Source organism: Anarrhichthys ocellatus, unplaced genomic scaffold (assembly GCF_004355925.1).
Source record: "Anarrhichthys ocellatus isolate YVR2014 unplaced genomic scaffold, GSC_Weel_1.0 scaffold13, whole genome shotgun sequence".
NCBI classification, from domain to species: domain Eukaryota; kingdom Metazoa; phylum Chordata; class Actinopteri; order Perciformes; family Anarhichadidae; genus Anarrhichthys; species Anarrhichthys ocellatus.
In genome coordinates, this window is record NW_022280043.1 from 8,131,904 (window position 1) to 8,159,710 (window position 27,807).

The window sequence follows — 27,807 nt, forward strand, 5'->3', positions numbered from 1 at the left end:
TGAAAATCTAGAACTTTTTCTGTATGAAACTTCTTCTGCTTGCCTTAATTAGTGTAATCAACATTTGGAAAAAAAAAAAAGGTTAATATCATGTATTTGCAACCCCCCCCCCCTGCAGGTTTATATTACAGAGATGATGTTCGGGTCAATTTGACCCGGCAGTGAAAGTGGAGGCTATAAGGGGTCAGAAGGGTCAAGTTTAGACCATTTTATTACTATCACTATATTTATTAGGATTTTTTTGTTTCTGACAACTTTTGGAGGATTAAACATGCACCGGGTCACATCGACCCGGGGACATCATTGCTGTACCTGAGAAACTAACATAACAGGAGGGTTAAACACATGGGAAGGGTTTTCTCCGGCTTAGACAGTTAACACAAGTGCACAGAAAGCTACGGCCTCATAAACCAGGAATGGATATTTCACTGTAACCACAAATACACAATTATAAAAACTGCCCAGTAAAGATCAGTCAGTGTACATTTATTTGAAAGGACTTCACAAATAAAACTAACCATGTAGTATTTAGCCGTATCAATTATCATCTTTTTTTTTTTTTACAGTAAGTTCATACTGTTATCGCCTCAATGTCGTATTTCCTATCTTAAAATTTATATTTGCCAACTCTGACTCACCAGCATCAAAGCTGAAATAATGAAATACAGGTATTTTTTTTAATAACTGTTCACATACATGTTACAAACTAACAATGAAAAACAGAACACTAACAGTGTTTAGAGCAACAAAATAATTATTGACGCAAATCATGGCATGCATACTCCTGCAATACACAACGGCATTTCATTTCAGCTTCTTTGGGGTTAAATGCTGGCTCTTTGAGCAACGGTGATAAAAAAAAATGATTCATTACAACAAATTTAAAAAAAGACAAAAACAAGATGAATATCTATGCGTCATTGCAAAATTTAAACAAAAGCAGATACAGATAACACAAAAGTGGTCTGTGTGCCATGTTTTTTAGTTGTGTTTTTATGTGCACATAACATGGTAGCAAGAGAATATCTTATCAAAAGTGCAAAGGACTTTAATGATCATAACTACCATAAACTGACTACCTCACTGAAAGCATAATTAGCAAAGCTTTTCCACGTTTTCTCCTTGTTTTTACTCTCTGACATATTGTAATTAAAATGCTGAAAACTGCAGTTATAAGAACATTAAAACAGACACATACCTCCACCATACGTTGAAATACAGACTGTGAGGTTTACATACTGTACTTTAGCAGTGCTCTGTGTCTTGTCCTCATAGACTGATCTCTACCTGAAGTGGCAACTTTTTTTGCAAAGTGACTAGCATTTTGCGTTTCTTTGGTTCAATAGTACATAACATATATAAGTAATGTTATTCTTAAGGCACTCCATAAACTTTGTTGAATAAAATCATTAACTTTTTTGTTAAAAGAGGAAATCTTTGTGGTGGTTCATTGAAACGATGCAGCACTAACTCGTGGATGAAAATCAGGGACCACAAGGAACTGATCTCTTTATATACAAACAACCTGAGAGGCAGCATTTGTTAGCCTGCGTTACCTTCCTCGGTAATGACTTGGGGTTCTTGAAATGCTGTGACGAAGGGTGAAAGGTAAGTCAAGGGATGGGCGAGAATGTGGTAAATGACTGCTCTATAGGTTGCTGTTGCAGTCGCGGCACAGGATCCTGTCACCATCAGGGAAAAAGCCGGCGCCCACCAGTGAAGCAGAGCACTGGGAGCAGGTGAAGCACGCCTGATGCCACTGGCGTTCCTCAAACGAGATGTACTTCCCTCCTCCAAAACCTAGAACAAGAAGAGCATTGAGATCAAACTGTATGTTGAGCTTTAGAGAGCTGACTTTGAATTCAGCAAATCATGCATGATTCAAAACATAGCTATTGGGAAAAATATGATGTATTTTGAGTTTGAAAATTCAAAGCCTCTGAAGACTTGGCTTCAAATTATTTCTTTGTAACGCTGATATCCATGACTAAATAAGCAAAAATCTGAGTTAAAAAGGTTGCGCACATAAGCAGAAACTGGCTGCCAACCTTAGAGTCAATCTACTTTCAGTGTCAATCAAAAGTGCGGTAGCACAAATCAATATTATCGTGTGGAACATAGCGATGAAATCTTACCTGTGATTGGTTTGCTGCAGGCCTCGCACTTCTTGGCATACAGGCTGCCAAAGCACTTGAGGCAGTAAGGGCTCTCGTCTCGGGAGGTGAAGTGTTGACCCGCCAGCTGTGTCTTGCAGCTGGTGCACACGAAACACTCCTTATGCCACGGCTCGTCCCGATAGGTCACACCACCTTTAGCCAGGGTCTGAAAATGAAAGAGGACAAAGATCCTTTTCATTCACTTCTAAAATATACGTTCTTGACTATTTTGTTGGACTACCACGCGAGGGTCAGTGGGGATTCTTTTGATAGTTTTACTGACCTTTTTACAGCGTGTGCAGCGCGGGGCGAACTTGTCCTCATAGCAGGACACGCAGTAGTGTTCATCCTTGTCAGGGATGAAAGACTTCGAGCCAATTGGCTGTTCGCAGCTGTGACAGATGAAGCAGCCCTCGTGCCATGTAGAGCCTCCATACTCCAACTTCTTCGTACCTAGCAGAGAGAAAGAGTGATGACGGGAGGCAGAGAAAGAAAAAGAGAAAGACGGATGGAAAGATTGAAAGAGAGCAAAGGGAGACACTTCACTTTTTGTGTAGAATGCATCTTTTGCCGTCCTTCTTAGGATTGTTATGGCCATTTTGGGTTCTTTGGTGGTAATTTTATTGAACTATGAAATGATACACTTGCTTGAAGGCCTATAAAACTCATTTTGTTTCTCTAAGATTTATTTCATTTTAAATCATAATACCACAGGCCACATACTTCTTTCCTACTGCTGGAAACTGGCGGCAGGCCGTACAGAAAGGGATAATGCCATTTATTTTATCCCTTAGCTGTTGAACTTTTTATTATACTGGTTGGTGTATTCTATGGCGACGCAGTAATTCAAGTGGAACTGACATTAAATGCTATCGTTTCACTGCTTCAGGCTGTGTGCTGAGGCTGTGTCTCACAATCTGAAAAAGGCAGGAATTACAGGGGAGGAAAATATTAGCAGTTAGGTATTTGACAAATAGACTAAAAGCTGCAATGCTAAATAGGTACAGGTTATGCATGCACATAACATAGGTTCAATAATAATTGGCTGGACTTTAAGGTGCCATCTGTGTGTGGACTGAGTCTGGAAAAAAGAAGTCTGTTCTATTGCGGCCCTTGGACCTGAAATGATCTGCAGGTTAGGTTCAACCTAGAATCCATTCATCTCGCTAGCCAGTTTTAAACAAAAGTTATTACACGTTTTAAACACAAACTGCTCTTGGAATAATGCGTAAGACTTTTGTCATGTCTTGTTGCCTTTTTTTGTCTGTAAGTATCATACACTGTCTATTGAACCTCTTCAGTTGATGCGTGAACTAATGTTTTGTTTTTGTTTCATTTTATGAATGAAATTGACGTGCACTTGGCATTTAAATGTGTTGCCTTCTTTGCCATCACAAAAGAGATTTTATCTCAGTGCATTTTATCTGGTTCAATGAAAAAATAAAAAGTCCATTTACATGGCGCTGGTATTAAGTTTCTTCTCTCCATCCGTCGCCGACATTAACAACTTCAGCTGTTCGACTTCGGTTGTTAAACAAAGAGAAGTGTGTCTGTTTCGAGGGTGAACATATTTTTATATCATAGCAAAAGAGGCTCTTTGTTCTTTTGTTGGAGGAGAGGCAACACTTTCTAGAATTGTGCATCTGAATTTTTGGAGAAACAGGGATGCTTAACAGTGGGCAGTACTGTACAGTATACTACTAAACCCCCGGATATTTCCTAGTTAAGATATCTTTGACAACATCACTCTCTAAATCTATTTTTTCCCTCTCAAGGTGACTCACCTGAGCATAACTTTACACGCTGTAATGCAAATGTGTGATCTTGATAAGAAAACATAAGATTACCTACAGTAGGAGTATAGGGGACTGTGTAAGCTGCTACGGGGGCGCTGGAATATCTGACTGACTTATCTCTTGTTATCATCAGTCTGCTGGCAGCCCACCAGCCCCGGGGATCTGGCTTACAGACAACAAGTCAAGCTGACTAGCAATTACTCTGTCAAATTCAGCCCTGGCTGCTGCTGCTAAATCCTTCTTCTCTCCCTCTTTTTTCTAAAACCTCTTAGCTTTCTATATCTGCTTGTTACTTTATACTTTTCAAACGTCCCTGCTTCCTGGAATTTGTCACGTCATCATTTTCCAAAGTCATTTGCCTATCTATCTTAAAATTTGAATTTGTATACGGCATGGAAAATAAAATGTGTGACGAGACTAATATAATATATAATATATGGCACTGTCAAATGCATTATACGCAAGGTATGTGTATTTGTACTTTTTTAATTTTCTTTAAATCAACTCTCGCTTCTTAGATTTTAAGCTGAGCTCGTTCACGTCCAAAGAAACACAATGCAGTTGGAAAAAGAGTCATTCAGAGAGCACAGATGGGATGAGCCTTATATCTCAACACCCACATTTCTCTATGCACATATTTCTTGCACCTTTACCTGGCATGACGACTTTGTCGCAGGCCACACACTTGGAGGAGAACTCATTGCAGTAGCAGTCATTGCAGAGCAGCGCGTCATCCTGGCTGGTGAAAGGCTCATCTGCCAACGAGCGATCACAGCGGAAACAGCGGAAGCAGTGCTCATGATAATGCCGGTCCTCGTAGAAGAGCTCCTGGCCAGAGAGAACAAGAGGAGCCAACAAGAAATTTAAATTACCTTTCAAATTTGTTTTCATGTTTTACCGCAAACAAGAAAAATACTGCAAGATTTAACGCCAACAAAGGTTTCTGGTTTGATTGGTGTCGGTCAATCTGACATGTGTAAGGTCAAGTACTTGGTTACACTGCGTGTGTACATGTACAGAATGTACTGCACTTTTGAGCATGATTCTGTTAAAAAAAAAGAAGTCTCACGAGGATGTTGAATTGATTGTCTGAAGGGCACTGAGCCAAGAAACTGTTGGCTTTATTTTTCACCCACTGCCCATGAGGGTGTTGAGAACTCATTGGCCTCCTTAGCTAAGTAAACTACTAAGCACTGTATCATGCCCCACTCTGTAAATTCCACTAAGCAGCGTATGTCAGTCTTAAATGATCCACTTCATGTTAGTGTTTTCCATTAAGGCAAGATTACATTTTAACTTGAATGTGGGGAAGAAGGAGACTGTCCCTCATGCTGCATTTTTACAATCTTAGACAAAATTTAGCCCGTTGGCTTATGTGGACTTAGTGGAAATTGTCTGTATGTTAAATTAGCCTTTACTGTGTCTTGCCACTCACAATATATAGAACACGCCTCATTTAGCATGAATTATGCATCATTAAATGACGTAACTTCTCTTATAGAGATCCAAAGCAATTTTAAAACATGGTAAAAAATGGCTTAAACTTAATTGGGGCTTTTTATTTATTTCAACTTCTAACATGTGGCTCAAACCGTGCAAAGACGAAGGTCACGAGTGCGGTTCATTCCTCTGGGCATGTACTAAAGAAAATGTATGTTTCCAGAATTCTTTAAGTAACATGTAATGTTTTCTTTCTTTTAATCAAATCTAAAAAATGGTGGTGTTGCAATTTGAATTCGGTATGATCTCCACATGTTACTGTTGAGCAGCAGATAGATGATTGCATGTCTGATCATGTCAAAAAAAGATGCCTTACCCTTGCGTCATGGCCGATCAGCTCCTTGCACTCATCGCATGTGTTTGAGAACCGGCTGTCGTAACAGGGGATGCAGTAGGGACTGTTGTCTGACTGGATGTACTTGCGGCCGTACAAGGACTCCTTGCAGTTGTCACAGTCAAAACTGTCAGCCATTGTAATTTTCTGTAAACCTGAAACAAAGAATGGAGAGCAACATTAAAAGAAAAAAAAGACAACAAATGTCAACGAATCCAAACGAGATGAAGGAAAGAACAAATGTGTGAGACAATAGAGGAGGGGAAGAAAAGGGGAGAGAGTCTTGAGGAATGATTCAGTCACCTTTTCCGGCCCAGCAGTTGGATGTCAGTATAGAATTTCTCTGCCAATATTTACGCTGTAAATACTTTGGCTTGTACCAGCGATGAAGCTTAGCTCAAACAAAACACGGCGTGCAAGTGGAAAAAGAGAGTGGGAGAGCGACAAGAGAGGCAGCACAAAATGCCTATTAACTTTTATTGCCGTGTGATGAAAGTGTGGCTGATGTGGAGGGAGGGGACAAGAGATGGAGCTGTCACTTTGCTTTCTCTCGGTAACTACCAGAACTCTTTCCTGTTGCTGTCAACCGCTCAGAATCTGCAACGTGAAGATCAAAGCACTAATGCAAACTGAACAACTTCTCTCATGATTGAGTGGGCTATACAGTGGTGTATCCGTGCATGTGAAGCCCACACATCATACACACCTGTAAATATTTACGAGTCAAGAATGAATTCGCGAGTAGAGCGTGGACCACCAACAGATAGAGAAACCCCACGAGGCGTTTGTGAGTGTTTGCGTGTGTCAAAAGCACAGACACTTGAAGCTGTTTGAGCATGACTCCCTGAAAAGTGGCTTCCTGTCAGCATAAAGACGCACCTACAGTAACGTGCATGTACACACACAGAAGGTGTTCTGTCAAAGTACCCGGTTCTCACCGCGCGATAGGCCCCTCCATCATGACTGAGCACACAACAAAGTGACAGATTGTGAGAGCATTATGGCAACAATATCAGGTTGCCAAAACATTACAGCATGGCTGGAGGAAAGCCCAGTGATAAGTGATATGGCCCCCTGGCCCGGTGCACTGCTGGCTATTCATTCCCACCACCCAGTAATAATAATCTGATATATTAATCAATCAAACTGCAAACTGGCCCTGTGCTGCCTGCCTTCTTACGCACCAAAAAAAGTGCATAACCATAATTTACACAAAGCGCGCAGGAGACATGCGAACACACTAAAACACAGGGCGACACTGAAAAAGGGAACAAAGACTAAAAGCCAAATCACACAAGATCCATCATCAAAGAAAACATTTAGTCCCAGACTCTCATGTTTCATCTGTCTCAGCCCTTTGCGAGACAAAAGCTCTTAATGAGTCGGGGTGAGAAAGTCAAGACCCAACAGACTTCACCTGCTCACAGTCTTCATATTTAACCCAGCGACAGGCTTTTTGCTAACACAACAGAGAGACGCTCTCAGCACCCTTCGATGACCGTAAGACATAAATTAGAAAGTCTAAATGCTCGACGGCCCTGTTGCATCACTGGGCAGCCATATCGTTCTATCTAATGACTGAATGGATACATCTTTAGTATCTGTTGTCTCATGTTATAGTATCCATCAGGGGGTTATGGCAAAAGATCAGAATAAGCAGCTGTGGTTGGCCTGTGTAATGTACAGCAAGGTGCCGAGTCAGCGTTTTAACTTACATTTCTGTTCGCTTCACACACCATTCTTCAGACGTTGCCATCAGCCCACGTAACCGCAACCTCAAGATTAGATCAACAAAGTAAAGAGCTGAAAATGAGCACTGTGACCTTAATGCTATCTGCAGTGCTAGCAGGTATGTGCTGCGTTTGCTTGCCAGGTAAGAGAACGAGACGGGGCATGACTTTCAAAGCCGTGAGGCCAGTGCTATGACGTCTGATGTCAACTTTAATTTCCAAAGCAAATCAGGCAGCTGTTTATTGCCCTCCCCGAATTCATATGTATCATCCACATATCCACGTACTAAATGGCTGCGGAAAGTAGGTCATGAAACATCTCAAACGCAGAAGTCTAACTAGCCAACGTCCCTGTACCTGAGATGGATCACTCATGGTGTCCCTGGTTGCATTATTTCCTTCGCGACAAGTGTTGTTATGGTCTCCAGAGGGATGTTTGAGCAAAAATGACTAGTTTGCCAGCAATCAGGTAAAGGAGAACTAAATAAAACACAGATAGGAACGTTACGCTCAATTGCAAAGATTCCAAAGCCTGGTACATAAATATGTAATCCTTTGGAAAACAGACGAGAGGCTTGTACTTCAGAGAGATTTAGCTTTAAGTATCAGTGTTTGAGTGGCCAATGCAGAGCCTGACATCAGCTGCTGATGGCACAGGCTCTCACAGAGAGGGGCATGACGTCAGTGCACTGACCCCTAGGGCGATGGACTAAGATGTGACTGCATAGTGTAATCGCTGACCCAAAACCCACAATGCCGAAGAGAAGAGAAGAGAAGAGAAGAGAAGGATCTGGGGCACATTGAACTTCAGTCCGGAGGCCAGTTCTCACAGGGCTTTGTATCCGACTGCTACTGTATATGCCAACTTCCCAGAAGAGGTCCATATCCTTCATGTCCAGAACCCAGTGACTAAAAACCCTGCTCTGGGTAAATATTGTTCCCAAATACCAGAGCTGTGACTGAATCCAGCCCCCTGGGAAAAAATGTGGGCTTCAAGGAAATCACCACTGCCTCCACACAAGACAATTCTACTGAGTTTAATTATAGTATTGCAGCACAAAGTGTTGTTCTCTATTTAATATAGACAACAGTGCATTCCATTCAGAGATCCTCGGAGAGAGAAACTAAAATGTGTATTATTTAATGCAGCTATATGGGTCAGTTTTAATGACTGCAGAAATGTCTTTAACTGGTTTTCTTAACCACTGCAAGTCTGTAGTCTGCTGGATGAAAGGCCTTACAATGACCTTCTGATTGGTCAGCCGATCAGTCTGTTTGCCAAAAGCAAGTATATCCAAAGCAGATGGATGAATTTGCTGCGGTTGTTTCCTTTACGGACAAACTTTACAATTTTAGGCCCACCACTAAGGCTTAATGAAAACCACACAAACTTTGCCGCTCATAAACTATATATCTTTTATTTTTGTCAAAGAGAAAAGCACGATCAAAATGAATTGTGTGTGTTAATTAATGACTCATATTTTCTGGTTGTATATAATTTGTTGGCAAGTGGCCATGGTATAAGCAAGACAATACCCGCTTGTCGGATATTATCCCGTACTTGACGTTGTGCTATGTGATGAACCTTTTTTCTGCAAGCAGACATTTAGACTTTTCCTTTGTTTTCACACATCCGACTAAAAGATAGCTAAAGAACGCCAAGGCAACGTTCTACTCATCACAGCCCTCCCCGGGGTGAAGTTCAGGGCCAATAGCGAGACACCACAGAGCAACAGACCAGTGCTAGCAAGCAGGCTGTATGCTGTTGCTGGGAAACACAGTCATGGTTGGTTACTGAAGGGCCAGCAGATATACCCAGTCCAGTCCGGTCCCTCAGGCAGGCCTGTTAATCCCCAGCCCAAACTTTGCTTGCGCTCCGGTTGATTCCAAATGATCAGTCCGCACAGCCTGCTGGGAACGAGCCTGCCAGTTCCTTACCCCCTTTCCCTGCCATGCCTAAGTAGAATCTGCTTGTAAAATACCTGTTTTACTAAGACTAGACAAATCATTTGACATCATGTTACATCAACAGAGGAGAGAGATCACAATGACACCAATGTAACTATAACATGTCTTCTTCCCTAATGTCTCTCAGAACCTTTAAGTTCTTCTTTACACTAGAGGAGAAGATTTCACTATGGTGTATAGCCTAAATAGAGAACATGTATTGTGAAATCCAATTCATTAATGGCACTGAAAATGTTCACAAGGGTTGGACTGTCATGTAAAAGACTCCAAATGTCTAGTTAGAAGATCTGCAGGCATCTATTGTGGATCAGCTTGTGTCTAGTATAATTGATGTTGCAACATCTCAATTTACAGTAAACAAAGAGAGACAGCAAAATACAAAATCTCACTCTAGGTTCACAAGTAAGCACACAATATTTCGAGTACACAACATTTTGAGTTTCTTTATATTTACTTTAAGCTAAATGATGGGGATTTTCCATGAGTCCATACACTTAATGTCAGTGGAGCAGCTGTTGTTTTTGTCACTTGTTGACGGCTAACTCTGTTTTTTTTTCCCTTTTCTTACAACAAGAACAAAACACACATTGTGGCTATGATATTGCAGGGGCCAATGTGATAATGTCATATCTCTGACACAAAAAAGTCACATAGCGGAAGTGGTACAACTGTATCCACCCTGATAAGACAACATGACTCAGTCTGGCAATGATGCATGACAAATTTTCAAACGGTTTGGATTATTACCAAGTGGGCAACTGCTGTAGAATGAGGTCTGCAAGCAACACAGTTAGTCAGAAACCATTTCACTACCAGGCCAACTGCTCTATTTGTTAGGTCTGTTTTTATAGGTCCATTGTGACTAGTGTGCTTTTATGTCCAAGTGGATGCTTTAACAAATGTGGATGTTAATGTGCATAGTAAGGTCTGATTTACTTTAAGAAAGTGGCAGCTACAAAGCCACTCAGTCACCTTTAACGGTTTGATCTTTTGGCAGCAAACAGAGAAAGGAGTGTGTTGATGATTCCTATTTAAACAGGTCCCAGAGGGAGTGATGAAGGAACGGAGGAGGAATCAAACACAACAGTGGGACAAGAGATGAGAGACGAGAGAGAAAGGAAAGAAAAAAAAGAAGAAAGGTGACAATTTAGAATTCTAAACCTATGACAAGTCTTAAATCAAATTAGAGGAAAATAGGGAGACGGCTGCGTTTGGACGAACACATACCACCACATCGCCTTCTGTCTGGTGCCTGGACATCTTCCAGAGACAGTAAAGCTCCTTGGCTGGCTTTGAGATGTAGACAAATTACAGCACTGATCACTTGAGTATATCATTTGAGGGCCTGGTTGAGCATATCAAAAATAAAGTACAATGTCAAAAACACACTTCAGAATAGTTCATTTGTGTCTCAGTCCAGAGGCCACTTGAAAGGAGCCTGATGGAGAAGTCGTCTGATCTCATTTATTCCAGCGCCTCATGACCGTGGAAGACTTTTCCATTTGGTGACTAATGTGAGAAGACAAAGGCATGAATTGCACAAGACTTTTTTAATGGTCCAGAGCTTATGTTTATGACACAATGTCAGAGGGATTACAGTCATGTTTTTCTTCAAGGGACGGGAAACCGAGGTCAGGTCCTCTGGGAGAAGCTTCCAGATCCACATATTATGTGAAACGAGGCATTGCACAAGCTAAATCACATCAACATGACTAAATGTGTGCATGGACAACTAGTCACATCCATTCAGGTCAATAAATAAACAATAAAACAACGCAGAAGTTGGACATTGAATTATTAAATTATATTTGTTATATATTTCTCAAAAGTTTGGTGTGCATCAGATGAATGAAGTCCAGTAATCGAATCATCACACAGAGGCAATGAATCTTATCACAGGAAGAGGAGGAAATTGCTCATGAAGGAGAGATAATGCAGCGGCTCATTCATAAACAGATGTCCTTATTTAAACAAGCTTACACGTACTGGTTACGCACATAGAACAACAACAAAAAAAACATTTGAATTCTGATGTTAAGAATGAATTTTGCTTACGTAAAGATCATAAAAAAATGTCAGTTTAATAAAGCACCATGCTGTTCAGTGTGGTCGTGACACTGATTCCAAGCCAGAAAAACAAAACTGCAGTCAACGTCGTGACATTTACGGCTTTGAGCAATGTGCGGTCATCATTTATATGATGGGGTCAGCACTTGGATTACAACCAGTGGCTCCACTACGAGTGTTGTCATTTCTGTAATCTCGCCGTCTTGCATGAGAGGAGAGCCTTGGCCACCCACATCCTCAGGACACTACATGAGCCTTTAAGCACGGAGCTACGGAGAACAGCTTCATTTACTGACAAGCTGTGGCAGGGCGGAGTAAGAGTGGGGGGTTGGTCCTGAGGCACCTGAGACCGCTTCTCTGTGGGAAACTGGGTCAGACTTGAAGATACAGTACAGGCTGCAGGACCAGACACTGGAACGCTAACCTGTTATTGTCCCTGAGCGTTTAAACACCGCTTGGTGTGGTGTGGGACAGAGCAGAGGGCTCAAATGAAAGCCAACATCGTAAACATAAAGGAGGAAAATGACTACCTGCTGCATAAAATGTCACCATGGCCTTTGTAATTTGTCCCTCCTTGGCAGCTTTTAATGACCATGCTCGTGTGGGGATATGACTTGATGTCTTCTAATATTAGCCTTGATTCTATTGCAGCATTAGAGCAAAGCTGCAAGTAAACTGTACGTCAAACCTTCTGGACTCAATTATTAAAAGGATTTAACATGGTGATTTAAATGTGTACAAAAAGATAAACAAAAGCAGAGCACAAGCCTGCACTGACAGATGTTTGGTTATACTTAAAACATACATTTGTCATAATCTGACAGTTACTTGGCACACAGAAACTTGAGGACGTGCTAGCAAGGAGGACTCCATGTGCATGGCACCGCTTTCTGAAGGCAAGAGCAGCTGAAAATGCAATTTTCACAACTCATTGGTCCCCTTCCACAGGCCTGTCTCAATTCCAATGTTCCACAATACGCCACCAACATCAAACAATAGCGTCGCAATTATTTTAAATCATACAGTACTGTCCCAACCACCATGAGGGAAAGTTTGGAACTCAGGAATGAATCTGAATTTATTTTTGTATCACAGTGTCTCTGGATGACCAGGAGACAACATTTTTGGCCTACATTTGTCTTCCTTTGAAGAAAAAAAATGAAAAAATGCTGCCATACATTAGTGCTTCACATCTGGTTTGCATTGGGGAAACTATGCAGTCAACTCCTGTGTGCCAGGGGAGGGTTTGGAGAGTCACTGCCTGGAGAATGCAAGAAAGGTTGTCTTTTTTTCTCTCTCGCTCCCGCTCGCTCTGTGCTGGTATTTGCCGGTAAATGTTTAGATCGCAGAGGGAAAACTGGAGCGAGAGTGAGAAAGGAGAAAGCAAATCTTGAAAGCAAGCAAGAAGAAAAAAACAAATCTTGACAGTCTGCTGGCTGATCTTTGGATACACTCTGAGTCGGTAAGCAGTGTGGTGAGAGCAGAGGAAGGTAAGGAATGCAGAAACAACGGAGTTAAAGAGAGTGCGTGATAAACATCCAATAGACAACAAAAAGATTAAAAGCTGATGCCTACTGAACAAAACTGCACTGAAAGATAAGCAAAAAGTGGTAAAAAAAGATCTCAGGGTAAGTTGCCTTTTTCTTTTAGACTAAATAAGTTGAGCAGGGTTGTTCTAGGGCCTCTGTGTGAGAGGACGAGTATATTATTTGTCTTTGAACAAACATGGCCAATAATCCCAGGGACCCCTTTACTCCAGCATTTCCCAGGGCAGATTTGTGCCCAAAAATGGACATCGGAGTCATTATCCTGATATCTTCACATCCTCCCTGTCATCCATTATCCTGTGAGCCAAGGGGTAGGGCATCCCTTTGAAATCTGAAGCCTCCACTGTTCAGTGGAGACACATCTCAGTTTTGACACCTGCTTAGTTTTGCAGAGGACTGTGGAGTTGTTGTTCAAATAAATGTATTCAATTTGAAAGCACCCTGGCTTACACACATACTGCACTTAACATGTGTAACACAGCCGGGGCTCCATTCATATCGGAGTAGAATGAGAAGCATGCATAGTGAGGTCAGGGTACCTTCACTTGCAAGCTGGGTGATTCAGTTACTGGTTTGCAAGCCCCTGGAGAGGATGTTGTTTTCACAAGACCTCCAGAGGGGGAAGTGAAAGAGCCCTTCTGATGCAATATCTTCAGTGGCAAAACAGAAATATCAACTCTTGTCTGTATCTTTGGGCCTTTGCTACAGGCCAGGCAGACACGGCAAATGTCTCGCAAGTCGCCACGATGGAAAATTACCTCTGGGCCGCTCCTATAAATAAAACAAACTGCTTTCAACTGTCAGAGACAAGAGATGTATAGGCCAATCTGGCCTCCTTTGATTTACACAGGTCCCAATATGGATTTGAGGGACGTGCCTTTGAGCTGTTGCTTTGGAGTTTTGGACCATGAAATCTGATCATGGAGGAATGAGCTTTGACTTTGTCATTTCTGCTTTTTATATGATAAAAAATCAGTCATGGACTTTTCTCTTTTTCTTCTATTTGAGCTATGGCTATATCTTTATTGTTGAACTTTGGTAGAAGTGCATGTTATGCAGCTTTGTGGCCTTGACATAAGCCCAAATACAGCCAGTGTTTAATCAGTTGTTTTTTATGAGGAATTTCACTCTCATCTCATGGCAATGATTTGAATCTCGAAAACTGAAATAAAGAAACAGGACCCAAGGAGATTCAAGTATTATAGATACATATGTGAGCAAAGTATATCAGGAGTCAGGTTGTTCTGATACAATGTTATGAAAAGTAGAGCACTATTACACGTAATCTTGAGCCAGGACAGGTGATGCAGTATAAAGAGCGAAGTCAACATAGGGAGGAGATACTTTAAAATCAACTCGTTAAAAGGTTAAAAAAGCCCAGTAAGCGTGATGATAATGACTGCATCATCATTGGTGACGTAAACATGACAACTGCTGTTTAAGCACTACCTCTGTGGCTAACCCACAGGGACTGAGGACCAAGGCTAACTGACAACCAAAAGACACAAAATGGCTCCGGCAGACTGGTCATTCCCAGGTGGTCTCCTAATGTTGCTGAGTCAGCGCAACCAGCCAGGACATCAAGGAGCTGGGATAAGGTTTCACAGGCAGCACACTCAGCAATCTAAGCATGCCACACACAACTGTGCGGAACACACCCACAACTGCTAGCAATTATTTATAACTCATTCAGACTTGTGGCTCGTGGCTGCAGTGATGGCACCTGACCCTGAGGTTAACGCCCAGACAAGACTGGTATTTGTTCAAGCATACATCCCAACATCCCCAGACATGAATATTCAGCATGTTGTTATAAGCAGGTGGATGTTTCGAATCATTGTATGCCTTTCATGGGTATGATACAAAATAAGCAGTGACAACAATCTACATTCATGACAGCTGCACGAATCATCTCCTACAACAGACCAGAATACTCACCTCTCTTTCTGTCTGATTCTGTAACCCTGAGAAGATGGGTTCATATGAAAAAAAAGAAGAAAAGTATTACGTTTTCTTAGAAAATCGAGGGGGTGCCTGCCAAATGTGAAATACTGGGGTGGATATCCAAGAAGTCATTTCCAGTATATACAGCCATTTTTTCCCTTCACAGACACATTTCCAAGGCAACATGTAAACAGTGCCCTCATTCCCCTGGACCATAAACCTCTCGGCAGTGATGCTCAGTTCTCGTTTCATCCTGCGCAGCGCTGACTGAAGGTACAACCCAGCGTTTTATTGTGGCAATGTGAAAATTGATGTGATGTGCTATGAAATATATGGAACCCATCAGGGACTTCAGATATCAGATAATAATACATCCCAAAGTTAGATCACTGAGGGAGATTTTAGACACCCCTGCTATTTCTACAGTGGGACCTGTAACGCAGATGTAGAAAATCAGGTCTATCTTAACTTTAACAAATTGACAGTTCACCAGTTCATACAGTTAAATGTATACTATTATATGGGTATTTTAAATCACCACACTGTACAATCCCACAGCATAAAACCAAGGATCTAAAGATAGACGTGATAATGTGAGTTGACCTCTGAAACATCACTGTGCACCATTTTCCTGTCATACAATCCCAATGTCTTCTTCCTTTACTCTGGTATGTGCTGTGAGAACCAAACGCAGGTTCATTTCCTACTGGGCAACAACGCTTTCCACCAGTGTTGGGTCGATAACAATGAGGATGTCCAAGTCAGTATGCACACACACTCACACACACACACACTGTGCTTCTTCCTTTTTCCCCAAACAGAGACATCTCTGGGACTTCTCAGAAAGTCGGTCACACACATTTGCAAACACACAGTCACAATGAAAAAAGCAGGCGTATTATGTCTGCAGACACAGGCACACCTGCAGCCATGTGCATGAGGAGTCACACACCTACAGTAGTATGCACACGCACATACGAACACGCAAGGCAGGGTGTAGATAGGGATCAAACTAAAAAACAAACGCAGCAGCCAAACTGGGGGACAATGGGCGACTTGTGCAGGAAGAGCAGACACCGTGAGCAGCTGCATACACACACCCTCAGTTTGTTTTAGTCCCTTTGTGGGGACTTCCCCCCGAGTGTAATTACTGCTCATATTCACAATCCCTGGCTTTTCTGCTGTGAATGAAGCTGATAAGATCAAACAATTTGATGTATTTAGGAAATTAGTTTCAAACAAAGTAGAAATAGCTTGGTTATGACAATCCAAACACATCGAGTAGATGATTAATTCAAACCAGACTGAGGCACTGGGACTGACTACTGCCAAGCCACCCGCCTTACTCCTCAATCCTCACCAGCAGAACAGAAGATGGAAGCTCTACTTATTCAAACAATGATGTCATCATTGGTGAGACTACTGGAGCGAGAGATTTAAACGGCAAAGTAAAAATCTGTTTCCATTCAGACTGTACTGGAGATACTATAAATTTCCCCCGATAATTCTGCATACTGCAGCAAAAAAAGAAAAGTAGCTGGACTCTGTAGGAACATATCTCTCTTAACCCAATTTGTATGATCCCAGAGAGGGACCACCTCCTTTTCCTCTATGTCACTCTGCCTGTTTGCGTTGACCTCTAAATAGGTCACTGAGGAGGGAGTCACGAGTCCATTGGATGCCCTGGCTGCTCATTTTGGCTTGTTGGAAACCAAACACACACTGATGAATTGCCACATAATCAGGAAGTGCATATGTGAGTGGTACGCTAGTGGAGGTTGGTGACCTAAGGGTCATTTATTCCCCCCTCGCCGTACCGCCAGGAGAAGGTCCCTGCTCTGAAATGCAGCAGGCAGGCTGTGTGGCTGGAATGAGCTCACTTCAAAGGTGTCCATAAATCATGCTGCCATGCATGCCAAGACTGCCTCCACCCTCCACGTCCCCCAGACGCTCATCCACCTACCCTTTCTCTTTTTCTCCGCTGTCTTTCCAGCCAAGGTTCACCGAGACCTTGAGCCTTTGTGCGTTACCGTTTCTTACTTGAGCTTTTGCATGCACCCACACCGCCAGGAGAGTCGCATTTGTTTGTGTTGTACTCTGGCTGTCAGCAGGTCATGTAGAAATCAATCGTAGCAGAAGAACAACGGAGCGGTGGAGTGGTAGCGATAGATGTAAACATGTACTCGCCCACAACCGATTAGCGCTGGTATCAAAAAGCAATACTCCCTTTGGTAGACAATGGGTCTCAGTGGATTTATCTGAGGTTCATTTAAGTCTCGAGAAGAGCTGCAAGTTCAGAAATCCTATTGCTAGTTTCTCGACTTTGCCAGAACAAAGCTGCAATCCGTCAGGTCCTTATCTCCCAGTGTCACACACTGGGATCTCTTTATCATGCAGCCATGCAAAACACCATTCATCTTCCCCACCTAATTCATTATCGGTGATAAAATGCAAAGTCCCTGCTCCGGTTGTTAAATGGGGACGACGACGTGAGAACAGGTGCTTTGGTAAACACTGATAGCGTAGTTGAATTATGTTGCTTCCCAAGCAGACCTGTCTATCTCTTGCAATCTAATGACCACAACTCTCGGCCGACTCTTGTCCGACCTCATTCTCCCTTTATCCTGCGTGTCTTTGCTACAGGAGTATTCTTGGCTTCGAGGGATGCGGGAACACTGCTGAACACAAAACAGACACAAACAAAGTGAGAGGCAGCTAGTTGAAGGCACAACGGCTCCGCGGCCTCTTCATCCATCAAGTGAAGTGTAAATGTCTGTCACGCATTGTGTAAATTACCAGGGTATATGTCTCTGCCTTGATTATTGGACGAGCACAATACAGTGGCACTGGTGGATGAAGGTGAAAAGAATCATGGCTCTAACTTACAAACAGTGTTGTGCAGAGGCACTGTAATACTCCCCTGACAGATCACTGCAAGCATGACATCTCATAATGTGGGACACTTTTTCTTCAGCAATCATTAAACCTTAAAGAGTTTCCACTCACCAGTGTTGAAGAAGTGTGGGATAGGATGAGGGATGTTTTTTTTTTTTTTTTTTAAGAGGGGTTGAATGCTTCCACAGTGAAGTCATGGCGCTTGTGTCATTGGCCCTCTGCTATGCTTTGCTCACCGTCTGGCCCCCATTTTACCCATTGATCTAATTTCCATTGCCAACATTGGATGTGGTTCTGTTTGAAGCTGAATGTTTAGGCCCATTAAAGCACTGACAGAATTGCAAACGTATGGTGGACCTCAGGAAAAGTAAACAAGAAAACAACTTAGTGATGTTTGCCAGACTCTTGGAGTAAACAGAATGTACAGCTCTGAGCAGCGTTCAGTTAGGTGGGAAAACCTTCGATCCTATTTACACCTGGAGTTAACGAGCTTCTTGCATTCTAGCTCTGAGCTGGTTTCAATTAATGTAAATTAACAGCATTGAAATGAAAAAAAATCTGAATTCTCTTTCGCTCATGGGATGACTAATATCAGCACTTATGTTGTATATAAATTGTTAATGCCCAAGCAGCCGGCCGCCTGTTTGAACAGCTTGTGCATATTTTTGGGTCTGCATGTAACAGTGTATGTGAATTTATATAGCATGAACATATAGATTGGTGGAAGAGATGTGTTACATTTTGCTCTTCACTACTATTAATGCGGTCAAGCGCCATCTCTGTAGGTGGTTTGGCCGAATGCCCGAGACATATACACTACATCAAGCTGTCACTTGTAATGGACGTCTCTATCTGTCACGCAATTTCACCGGCATCACGGAGAAGGCTTGATTTCTAGGAATAACTGTAAAGAGCTATACAGGCACTCTTAATGCTCAGATAAGACTAAATACAACACTATGGTCAACTTTAACAAGAGAAATCCACACCTGCCTTAAGATTAAGTGCAGAGTGTCTGACGTTGAATGTCTGAATGTCTGATACCATTGACGACAATGACGTCAAGACATCTATAATTTTTGCCCATGAAATGAAATGAAACTCCTACAAAAGTACACCAAGTCACTGTTCTTCCACTTCACTGTACCATCTGTAAAATGTATTGCAGAACCACATGCAGTGCAGCAAGTGCTCTTGACTGTACCCATCTATGCTTTTCCAGCTGTGGAAGAAAGAAAAAGTTTTTTATTTTGTATGCTATAAAGGATATTTATGATTATGCATATGTGTTTTTGTAATCTCGGAACCAGAAAATAGAAGCATGACAGGACTGCATTTTCTTAACTACGCTGTAAAAATATATTTTAAAATGTTTGAATTCTTTATTGGTTTCTGAATTTATGGAAAATTTAGTTGTTTAGTAGTTTAGTTCACTCGATAGAATAGAGGTTTTTACTGTATATCTATTTTTGGGGAATAAATATACTATTAGTCTTTTGCTTGATATATCTCAGATGCATAGACTGTACATAAATATACTGGAAAGATGCAGGGAAACAAACTTCAAATGGAAGATTTTTTTCGAGGATGACCTCAGCGCCCAGCGCTGGATCTGCAGACCTTTGGAGCTTGGTAAAAAAAAAATGGTTTGGCTACAGCCCCATGCTTTTGTATCTAGAGGGTCTTCAAACACCAGATGATTAAGCTAAATACTGGTCAGAGCAAAGAAAAAACAACTGTATCTGGTCCTGGAAGTCTGTGAAACATTTGGTTTGACTGTAAATGCACTGATCTCCCTCTGGACTAAATTATGTCCAATTACTACAAACATCCTGAGCTCAATATGATCTATTGGTTATAAATACGCTGTCAAACAAAGCAGTACTTCACTGTAATGTTCTCACTGCACCACTTTCGAGAACTTCAATTACATCAGGTGAATGAGAGCTGACGCTGGATGCTTTGGGGGAGTCACAACATGTTCTTTCTCTTGTGTACGTCTCTTGCAATGAGCGTAAATAGTTTCTGCACAACAGCAGAAACTTTCCCAAGATGGAGAGGTGGTATACAGAGTGAACTAAACACAGTAGGGACTTGCATTTGTCTTCAATTACGCCTTTCTGTGACAGCCTGTTGACAGATGCGCCCGCAGGCAATAATAGTGCACTCGCGCCACTCCTCATCCTTTCATTCTCTCTCTTAACTTCACCTGAAGAAGCCAAGAAATCCCTCCTTAGCTCTCTGTTACTCGCCTCTATCGTAAATCAGCGTCATCATCTCATCGGGGAGCCGACGTCCTTTTATAGCCACACCAAGGATATTTTCTGCCATTTAAGGCTCCTCCAATGCACGGTGCGACGGCCGTTTAGTATCCCATCAAGGTGAGGGAACACAGGGAAGCAAAAGGCCAAGAAACATTCTGTCCGCTTCCTTCTCGTATTCAACGCAACTTTGACAGCTTTCAAAATGTGTGCCAATGTGTGCCTGAGCAGTGCCAAGTGCACTCTTCTCTGTGTATTTTGAAAAAGGTGCAATGTCGTATACAGTCCAATTTACGCACTAGTGACTGACATAAATCCACACCACAGTGTACGTAGCGTGTCTGGCTTGTCTAAGCCTGTCTCTGTAGAGACCATTGTCTTTCCAACAGAGCCATAGAGATGAAAATGAGAGGGTGAGACAGTGTGTGTGTGTGTGTGTGTGTGAGAGCCTGTAAATACTAGCGAGCAAAAGACATAGCGGGAAAGAATGATGATGGTGTAAGACAGTCTGGATAAGTAGTCACATTCTTGATCGCTCGCTAGTTTCATCATGCAGAGCAGGCGTTTGAACAGTGTTTACTTTCAGCGAGGGGAATGCTCTCGCTCACAGCTGCCCTCCAAATAGTTTTTATCAGAGACAAGACAATACACATCTAATCAGGACGAGTGACTGCAACAAGTCCGGCCCTTCTGGTTCACCGGTGGAAGACGGTAGTGCAACACAGAGAGCATTACTGCACATTTGAATAAAAATGCATGCTCTAAACAGCGACACTTTGCCATACACCCACACTCTCATGACTGCACTTCCTCTGCCATTATGTCATTCTGACTTCATTCTTTGCAGATGTGGGAGCAGCCAACCCTATTAAATGTCTGGGAAGCAATGCACACTAATGCAGTTGGCACTGTGGCAAACTGAAGTTACTTGCCATATAAAGACACAACTACCAGGGCAACAGTGGGTGGACGTGGAGGTACAGTGGTGGCATGGTGGAACAAACAAAGCACATTTACAGTGCCAAGGCTTAATTACCTCTCCAAGACATCCGTTATGAGAACAGAGTCCTGCTAGCATGTTGTTGTGGAGAAACACTTTGTTAACGGCCCAGTCTCTCAGGTATTTACTGTGGTTTGAAAGGTGACATTTTGAGCCTCAGGCATTGTTGCCTTGTTTAATGCCTGCTGTGTATCACTGCGTGGTTAAAGACTGCATGCCACATGGCCTCAAATTATTGCCCAATTAAGCCAGTGTACAAAAACATCCAATGGGAAGGGTGACGACATTGCTGCTCCCATAGAGATAAAACCACTCGGTTCTTTCTTAGGTTGCTGTTAAATGATTGCAGACTTACTCATACTGAAGCAATATGTCCAATAGCAGTTTCATCTCAAAGATGCCACGGGGTGTAGGGGTGTCAGTCAGCCACAAAACTTTGGTATCAAATTATTCACTGAGTCGACAATAAGCAATATATAAATAAAGCAATGTAATAGTGATCCACTTCTGACAGAAGCCATGATAATTGTAGGTCAGTGGACCAGCGATTCCCTCAAGAACAATATTATCCAGCAGAAGATCCCTCTCTTATCCCAGATATAAAGCTGTGGTGCAACAGAATGAAGTGCAAACCTTGGCCTTTTCCTTTGTCATCTCTCTTAGCAGAGATTTATCAGGGTGAAATAACATCTTATTGAATTGCGTATACCGGAGAAATTGTCCTCACCCAACATTCTTCTCCTCGAGTGCCTCCATTAACCATAGGTTATCCTATGATTTAGCCATTAGCCACAGCCCGACATAACCATTAGTTACATGAATTCTTAATACACATCACATTACCGGTTGTATAAAAACCACTGCAATTTGTCCGCAGACTTCAAATTTGTGCTTTTCCCTCTCAATCCTCCCTCCTCCTTGATGTGACTTAGGTAGCTGGTTTTGGACACCAGTTTGCTGACTGAATATATCCAGCTGTCATGCTTATTTATGGACTTTCATGACATTTATCGTTTACCCAGAATAAACTATTTTTATGGGTGCCATTGTATTGGGCAAGCATTAACATTAGGCAATTCGAGATAGATTTGCACACTATTTGGCAATTCATCTTCCAACTCACAGCAGAGGTGAGGGAGGTTCTAGGAAATAAAGACAGGTTTGTTTGGGATCCTGTTCCCAAGAACAAACCGCGTCAGGTTCGGCACATGATGGTGGAGTTGGTAACCGCCGCACGTTTTGCAGCATTCCTTTCATTAATTCCTGCGAAAATGTACATGCCATTCACTTCCATTGGAGCATGACCCTACCCTCTTCCCTTAAGGCGAGGGTGCAGGGAAACAGTCATGCCTGACTCACACCTTTCCTCAAGCTCCCAACATGACCGAATGTGACGATGCAGCAGTGAATCGACAGGATCCCTGCACCCAAACAACATCTGTTTCATGGGAAGCAGAGCAAAGAAAACACTGATAAGGTAGAGGGGCGGGGGGGTACCATTCATTTAATGTGTAATAAATATAACAGATGAGGCCAAATTAAGTAAATCAAGTGATGCAAAGCATAGCCCCATTCTTTCATAACATATTATTAGTTTGTATAAAACTAATAAGTGCATAGTTATGAGGCATCTGCACTTCTGTGCTTACAATTTGCTATTTCCTCTGAAAACAGCACTTCCTTTGAGGGTATCGGGTAAGTGCTAGCTATAGACCTGTAATTGTATCCCTAAAGGAATGTAATTACCCCATTAGCACAGAGTCAGTTACCTTTAACACTCCAGAGCTGCCTATATAAAGTGTGTGTTCCCTTTACATAAAGTCTCACATGGAGTGAACGCTGAGAGAGCCCAGTGAGTGAGAAAGAAGAGAGGGAAGGAGAGCGAGGAGGCAGGATGACTGGATTGTGAGGGGGGGGGCATATTACCTCCCACAGGGGCCCTGGCTCAGCGGATCAAGTTTCAGACGTTTACCAACAAAGCATCCATGGAGGAAGTCTTGCGCCCCTCACAATAACACCCCAGCACCTGGCTATCCCCACACAGGAAACCTGAGGTCACTTCCTCCCTTTCAGGGAATTCAGACACACTCCTGCTGCCAGCCATGCGCCCCCACAGCATATTGAAGAGGGTACTGACTACCAGGGGGGAAAGACACGGAGACGCACATGCAACAAACTGAAAAGAATGTCTGAATTATGAGAAAATGCACAGCTGAAATCATGTGATTTCCCAGGTTTTCACTGATACAGTTCAAAGAGGTGTGAGCCAGACACATTCTGTTAACACCAAAACAGAAAGAGTTCTAATTTTCCTTGTTTTGGTCATGTAGCACAGATGTGATGTGTTCTTTTTTATCAATATGAAGAGCTAAAATCTGGATTGGGTTGCATTGTTTAATTCTGGTTGGAGCCAAGCTTGAAAACAAGGTATGCACCCTAATTGCTGTGATTAAACTTCTCAAAAGTTTAGCAAAAATTGGGACAAGACACTACACAGAGAAAAAGTAGAAGTGAACAAGCAGTTGATGATAAGAGAGACAAATAAGCAGAAGAAGCATTATAGTCTGAAGTAAAAAATCATCAGATATAGCCAGCATTTTGTAACCCAAAAAACCTGCTGATTGAACGAAGAATGTGTCCTCCGAAAGACAACGGAGGGTCAGACAGCTGCAGAATGTCCAAAGAGAAGTGCTTCAACACAAATCTAAATTCTGCTCCCTAACCACCTGCAAACACTTGACCGCCGGTTCTCCATCATTATCATTGGCCTTGATTCAAACGATGCCAACCCATAAAACCAGCCACAACCAGTCCGAGTCATTTAGCTGCAGTTTAGAGCTGGCCGGGGTCCAACCACCACGCGGGGCTAACCTTTGGAAAACACCGAGACCTCCGAAGAATGTGACCATGGTCAATGAAGCAGAGAGGGAGTGAGGAAGAGGAAGAAAGCAAACAAACACATTATACAGCCCGTGGGCTCTGTCAAGGCTAACTTCCCAGATGCTAAATGGGACAAAATGACTGGCTTTTGGTTGCAAGGGGTTTATGTCTGCTTGTTGCCATGACAAACAGTTTGAGTAAAAATATCTTGTCGGCGGTGAAAGCACAGCGGGATGCCTAAGAGCTCAAATTCCTTTAAGGTGTGACTTCTTAACAGACAGAAAAGAGATCTGCATAATTCAAGCCATAGTTTTAGTAATGGCTTTGACATATAGTTCAAGGAACTGAGTGGTTTTGTACTTCCTATAGAGTTCTAAATCAAACTTGCCTGGATCTCTGTATGTTACAGATCCATTAAAGCTTCACTGATCAATATTTTTACACTAACATATCACGTGACTACATGAAGACATGGAATGCTTAACGATTTACTCATAGTGACAAAAATAATCACCCAACTCTGCAATTCTCCTTATCGCTACAGAGCATTTTAGCATCTTTCATTAGACTATTTGGTTTTTCTAGGGCCTGCAAATGTATTGTTTTTATTCAGTGTCACCGCTCGCGTCAACCTCATTTCCAGCAGCAGCAAATTAGCTCTGATAAATCCACTGTACTATACTTGCCGAGCAGTTAGCTGGTGAACATAGTGGAGCATTCAGAAGCTAAAGTGCCAGATATTTCCCTCAGATGTTGGTAGAGATCAAAACAAAGCTAAAAGGTGGCTGGAGACATGACTTCACTTGAGTGATGGTGTTCGCTCAAATTATAGGACTAAGCGGTTTCTTCAGTATCTCATACGGACTGTGGATGTTAATATATTGTCAGCACAAGAAGCAAATGTTGTCATATGCTTAAGAATCAACTGAGAAGTCTAATGAGATATTAAAAACCGAATTACTTTACTGTCTCTAACAAGTCTGAGAGCCAAGTCAGGTATCATAACATCAAATCTTCTTCCAACTGGAACTTCTTTTAGTCTTTTTGTGAACTGTAGACAAGCTTAAAAGCAACATCCATCTCTATTTTTTCACTATCCCCAAACGTATTGAAGAAAAGACGATACATTCCCAAAACAACATGTAAGATCTTGATCAAATATTCTCTTTTGGCAAGTCCCAACACTTGACTTTCCCAACGTGCCCACTGCGCCCAGATGACGCAACAGGTGGAACAACAAACGACTGTCATTATGATGATTCTACTACTACTATGCGCTGTGATGTGATGATGTACGGCCAAAACAAAACCAGAAGCTGCAGCACAGACACACCCTTCCCAGATGCACGCTGCCATATCCCACTTCCTGCTGCCGAAGAAAAGACAAGATTAGCTTGAGGGACTTTGCTCTCTGAGGCCTTCACACGCCGCTCAGCTGGGAGCTTCTGTGACACAACAGTTGTTCCTTAATCCTTCCTCCACACAGTTGAATGACTCACACGGCCCAATAATACTGTCTGTTCCTCCACTGATGGGATACTAGCATGAGTGCAGGTGTGAGACTGTGATTAGCGTGGCAGAGAAAAGAGAAGAAAAAGACATAAACACGGGAGGCAGAAAAACACAGAGGCAGACAGAAAATGTCCAGACTCCCTCTCTTGTCACAGGAAGTGGGTCCTCTTTCGTCAGGGCTTTACTCCCCAGGCGACATGTTTGACTAAGGTGTGAAGCATCAAGGCTCGTCATAACGTCAGGCCCACGCCTGCTTTAATCTTTACACTCACAGATGTTTTGCTAAACTCTCAAAATTCAAAGTATAGAAAAAATATGATCTTAAGGTGTTAAATTATATGTTTACAGATCATAATTACTGTGTTAAATGACATGTTTACGGATTACTGTGCAACTAACCATACTGCCACTACTAGTGATAATAATAATAATACAAATAAACATATGAAAATGATTTCATAAAAGGCTGTTATTTCCATTCATTCTAGATTCAGATAGTTATACTATTGTCGTCACAATGTTTGAAATTAGCAAACTTCAGTGATTCTTCATGCCATTCATTTTCATTGGAAAACCATAACCACAATCATTATGATGCTTGAAATGAGATTTGCTGATACACTAGTTTATTTTCCCATCAAATAAAACATTTTTTCCCCGAATATTTGACGTAAAAAGAGTTTTCATTGATTATGAAACCCCCACTGAGGTCGAAGAGCCGGACACAGACAACGTAAAAAAGTCTCGATAGTAAATAAAAAGTGGAGTCCTACCAGGAGTACTGTCTGAAGTCTGGAGGCACCTTCTGCAACTTGACAGCGCTAAGCCGCCTCCCTGTCTCTGTCAGCGGACACTCGCTCAGATCAGGACCGGGATCAGTCTGCAGGTCGCTACTCCGGCGGCTCAGCAGCGTCGCTCGGCAGCTGTAAAACTTTTGTGTGTGTTTCTTCTGACAGTAGTGAAAATCTCTGCGGCAGAGAGTGATGCAGTTTGCCGGCTACATTTGTCCTACTACTGAGGAAGTTGCTGGTGAGTCACAAGATCCGCCCCCCCCCCTCCCCAAAAAAGCCAATCCTCCCTCCCTCCCGCGACTTCAAACGAGACCAGAGAGAAGTCCAGGCGGTGGAGAGTGCGATGGGAGCTCCCAGCAGGGCCCTCTGTCTCCGTGGTGCGCGTTTATTTTTCAGTCTATTCTAACAACCAGTCTGTGTGGTGAGTATTGGTGGAAAGGAAGAGCCTGCTTTATTATGAGATTACTGAGTGTTAACTGCTTCCTGCTTTTAAGCTTCGTTAATGAAGTTTATACGCTTTCAGTAAATCAATTAATCAATCATCTTCAAGATAGCCAATGAAAAACTACAGGTTTTTTCATCTGGGTTCAAATAAACCCTTTTCTGTCAGAGAGCCCTGAAGACAAACTTCTCACCTGTGAATCAGAGATAGTGGTCGATTGATGTATGAGATTAATCCCTCACAGCAATGGGTTTTGTTCACACTTTACTTGGAAAGTCTGAATCTTTACAATCAATAAAAAAACAATTTAAAGGATTTAGAATGAGAAATAAGTTGCGTGGGTGTAGGTTAGATTGTAGGTCATGGTTAGGTTTTTAAGGTTCAAAATCAGATTTAGTTGAAGGATCAGCATAAATTAAGGTCAGGGTTAAATATGTAATATATTACATGTTTCAAACAAGATACATATTCTAAGGGAAACATTAAATTCATATACATATTTGAGCATTAAATTGGTGAAATTGAACCGTTTTTGTATAAAATAAAACCTCTATATGACTTTTCTCTCTTTTTTCCCTTATGTACTTTGTCTCAAGTGACCTTTGATGACTAACCTTTGTATGCCCTGACATTACCAAACAGGGTTAAGACCAACCCAACTGTTTGATTTCGCTTCCCTGTTCTACAGCATGGGTCCTTTTCTCCAGTCCAGGATTTCTACATCTTACCATTTGAGTCATTATTGTTAATCAGTGTGTAACCACAGTGTTGTTGACAGATAGCATTGTTCTACTTCTTTTACAGCAGATAGTTTCTATTCAGCCCATTCTAAATCAAACCTGTTTGAATCTCTGCATGTTAAAGTTCAATTAAAGCTCCATTAATCAAGTTTTATATTCACAATGATTATGTGTAATGTTAAACGGGTTATGGTGACCCCACAGATAATTATCAACAGTTCCCCTCATCTCCACTGAGAATGTT

The 27,807-nt window shown here is 42.1% G+C and overlaps 1 protein-coding gene across 1 annotated transcript; it reads right to left on the reverse strand.

The window, feature by feature from the left end:
• Window positions 1-470: 470 nt before the first annotated feature.
• fhl3a (four and a half LIM domains 3a) lies at window positions 471-26,592 on the reverse strand. Its single transcript, XM_031853141.1, has 6 exons — window positions 26,364-26,592; window positions 5,769-5,941; window positions 4,606-4,780; window positions 2,440-2,609; window positions 2,136-2,322; window positions 471-1,800 (listed from the first exon to the last, which is right to left on the reverse strand). The coding sequence occupies exons 2-6, from the start codon at window positions 5,922-5,924 to the stop codon at window positions 1,649-1,651; spliced, it is 840 nt and encodes a 279-aa protein (XP_031709001.1). The 5' UTR covers window positions 5,925-5,941; window positions 26,364-26,592; the 3' UTR covers window positions 471-1,648.
• Window positions 26,593-27,807: the final 1,215 nt, after the last annotated feature.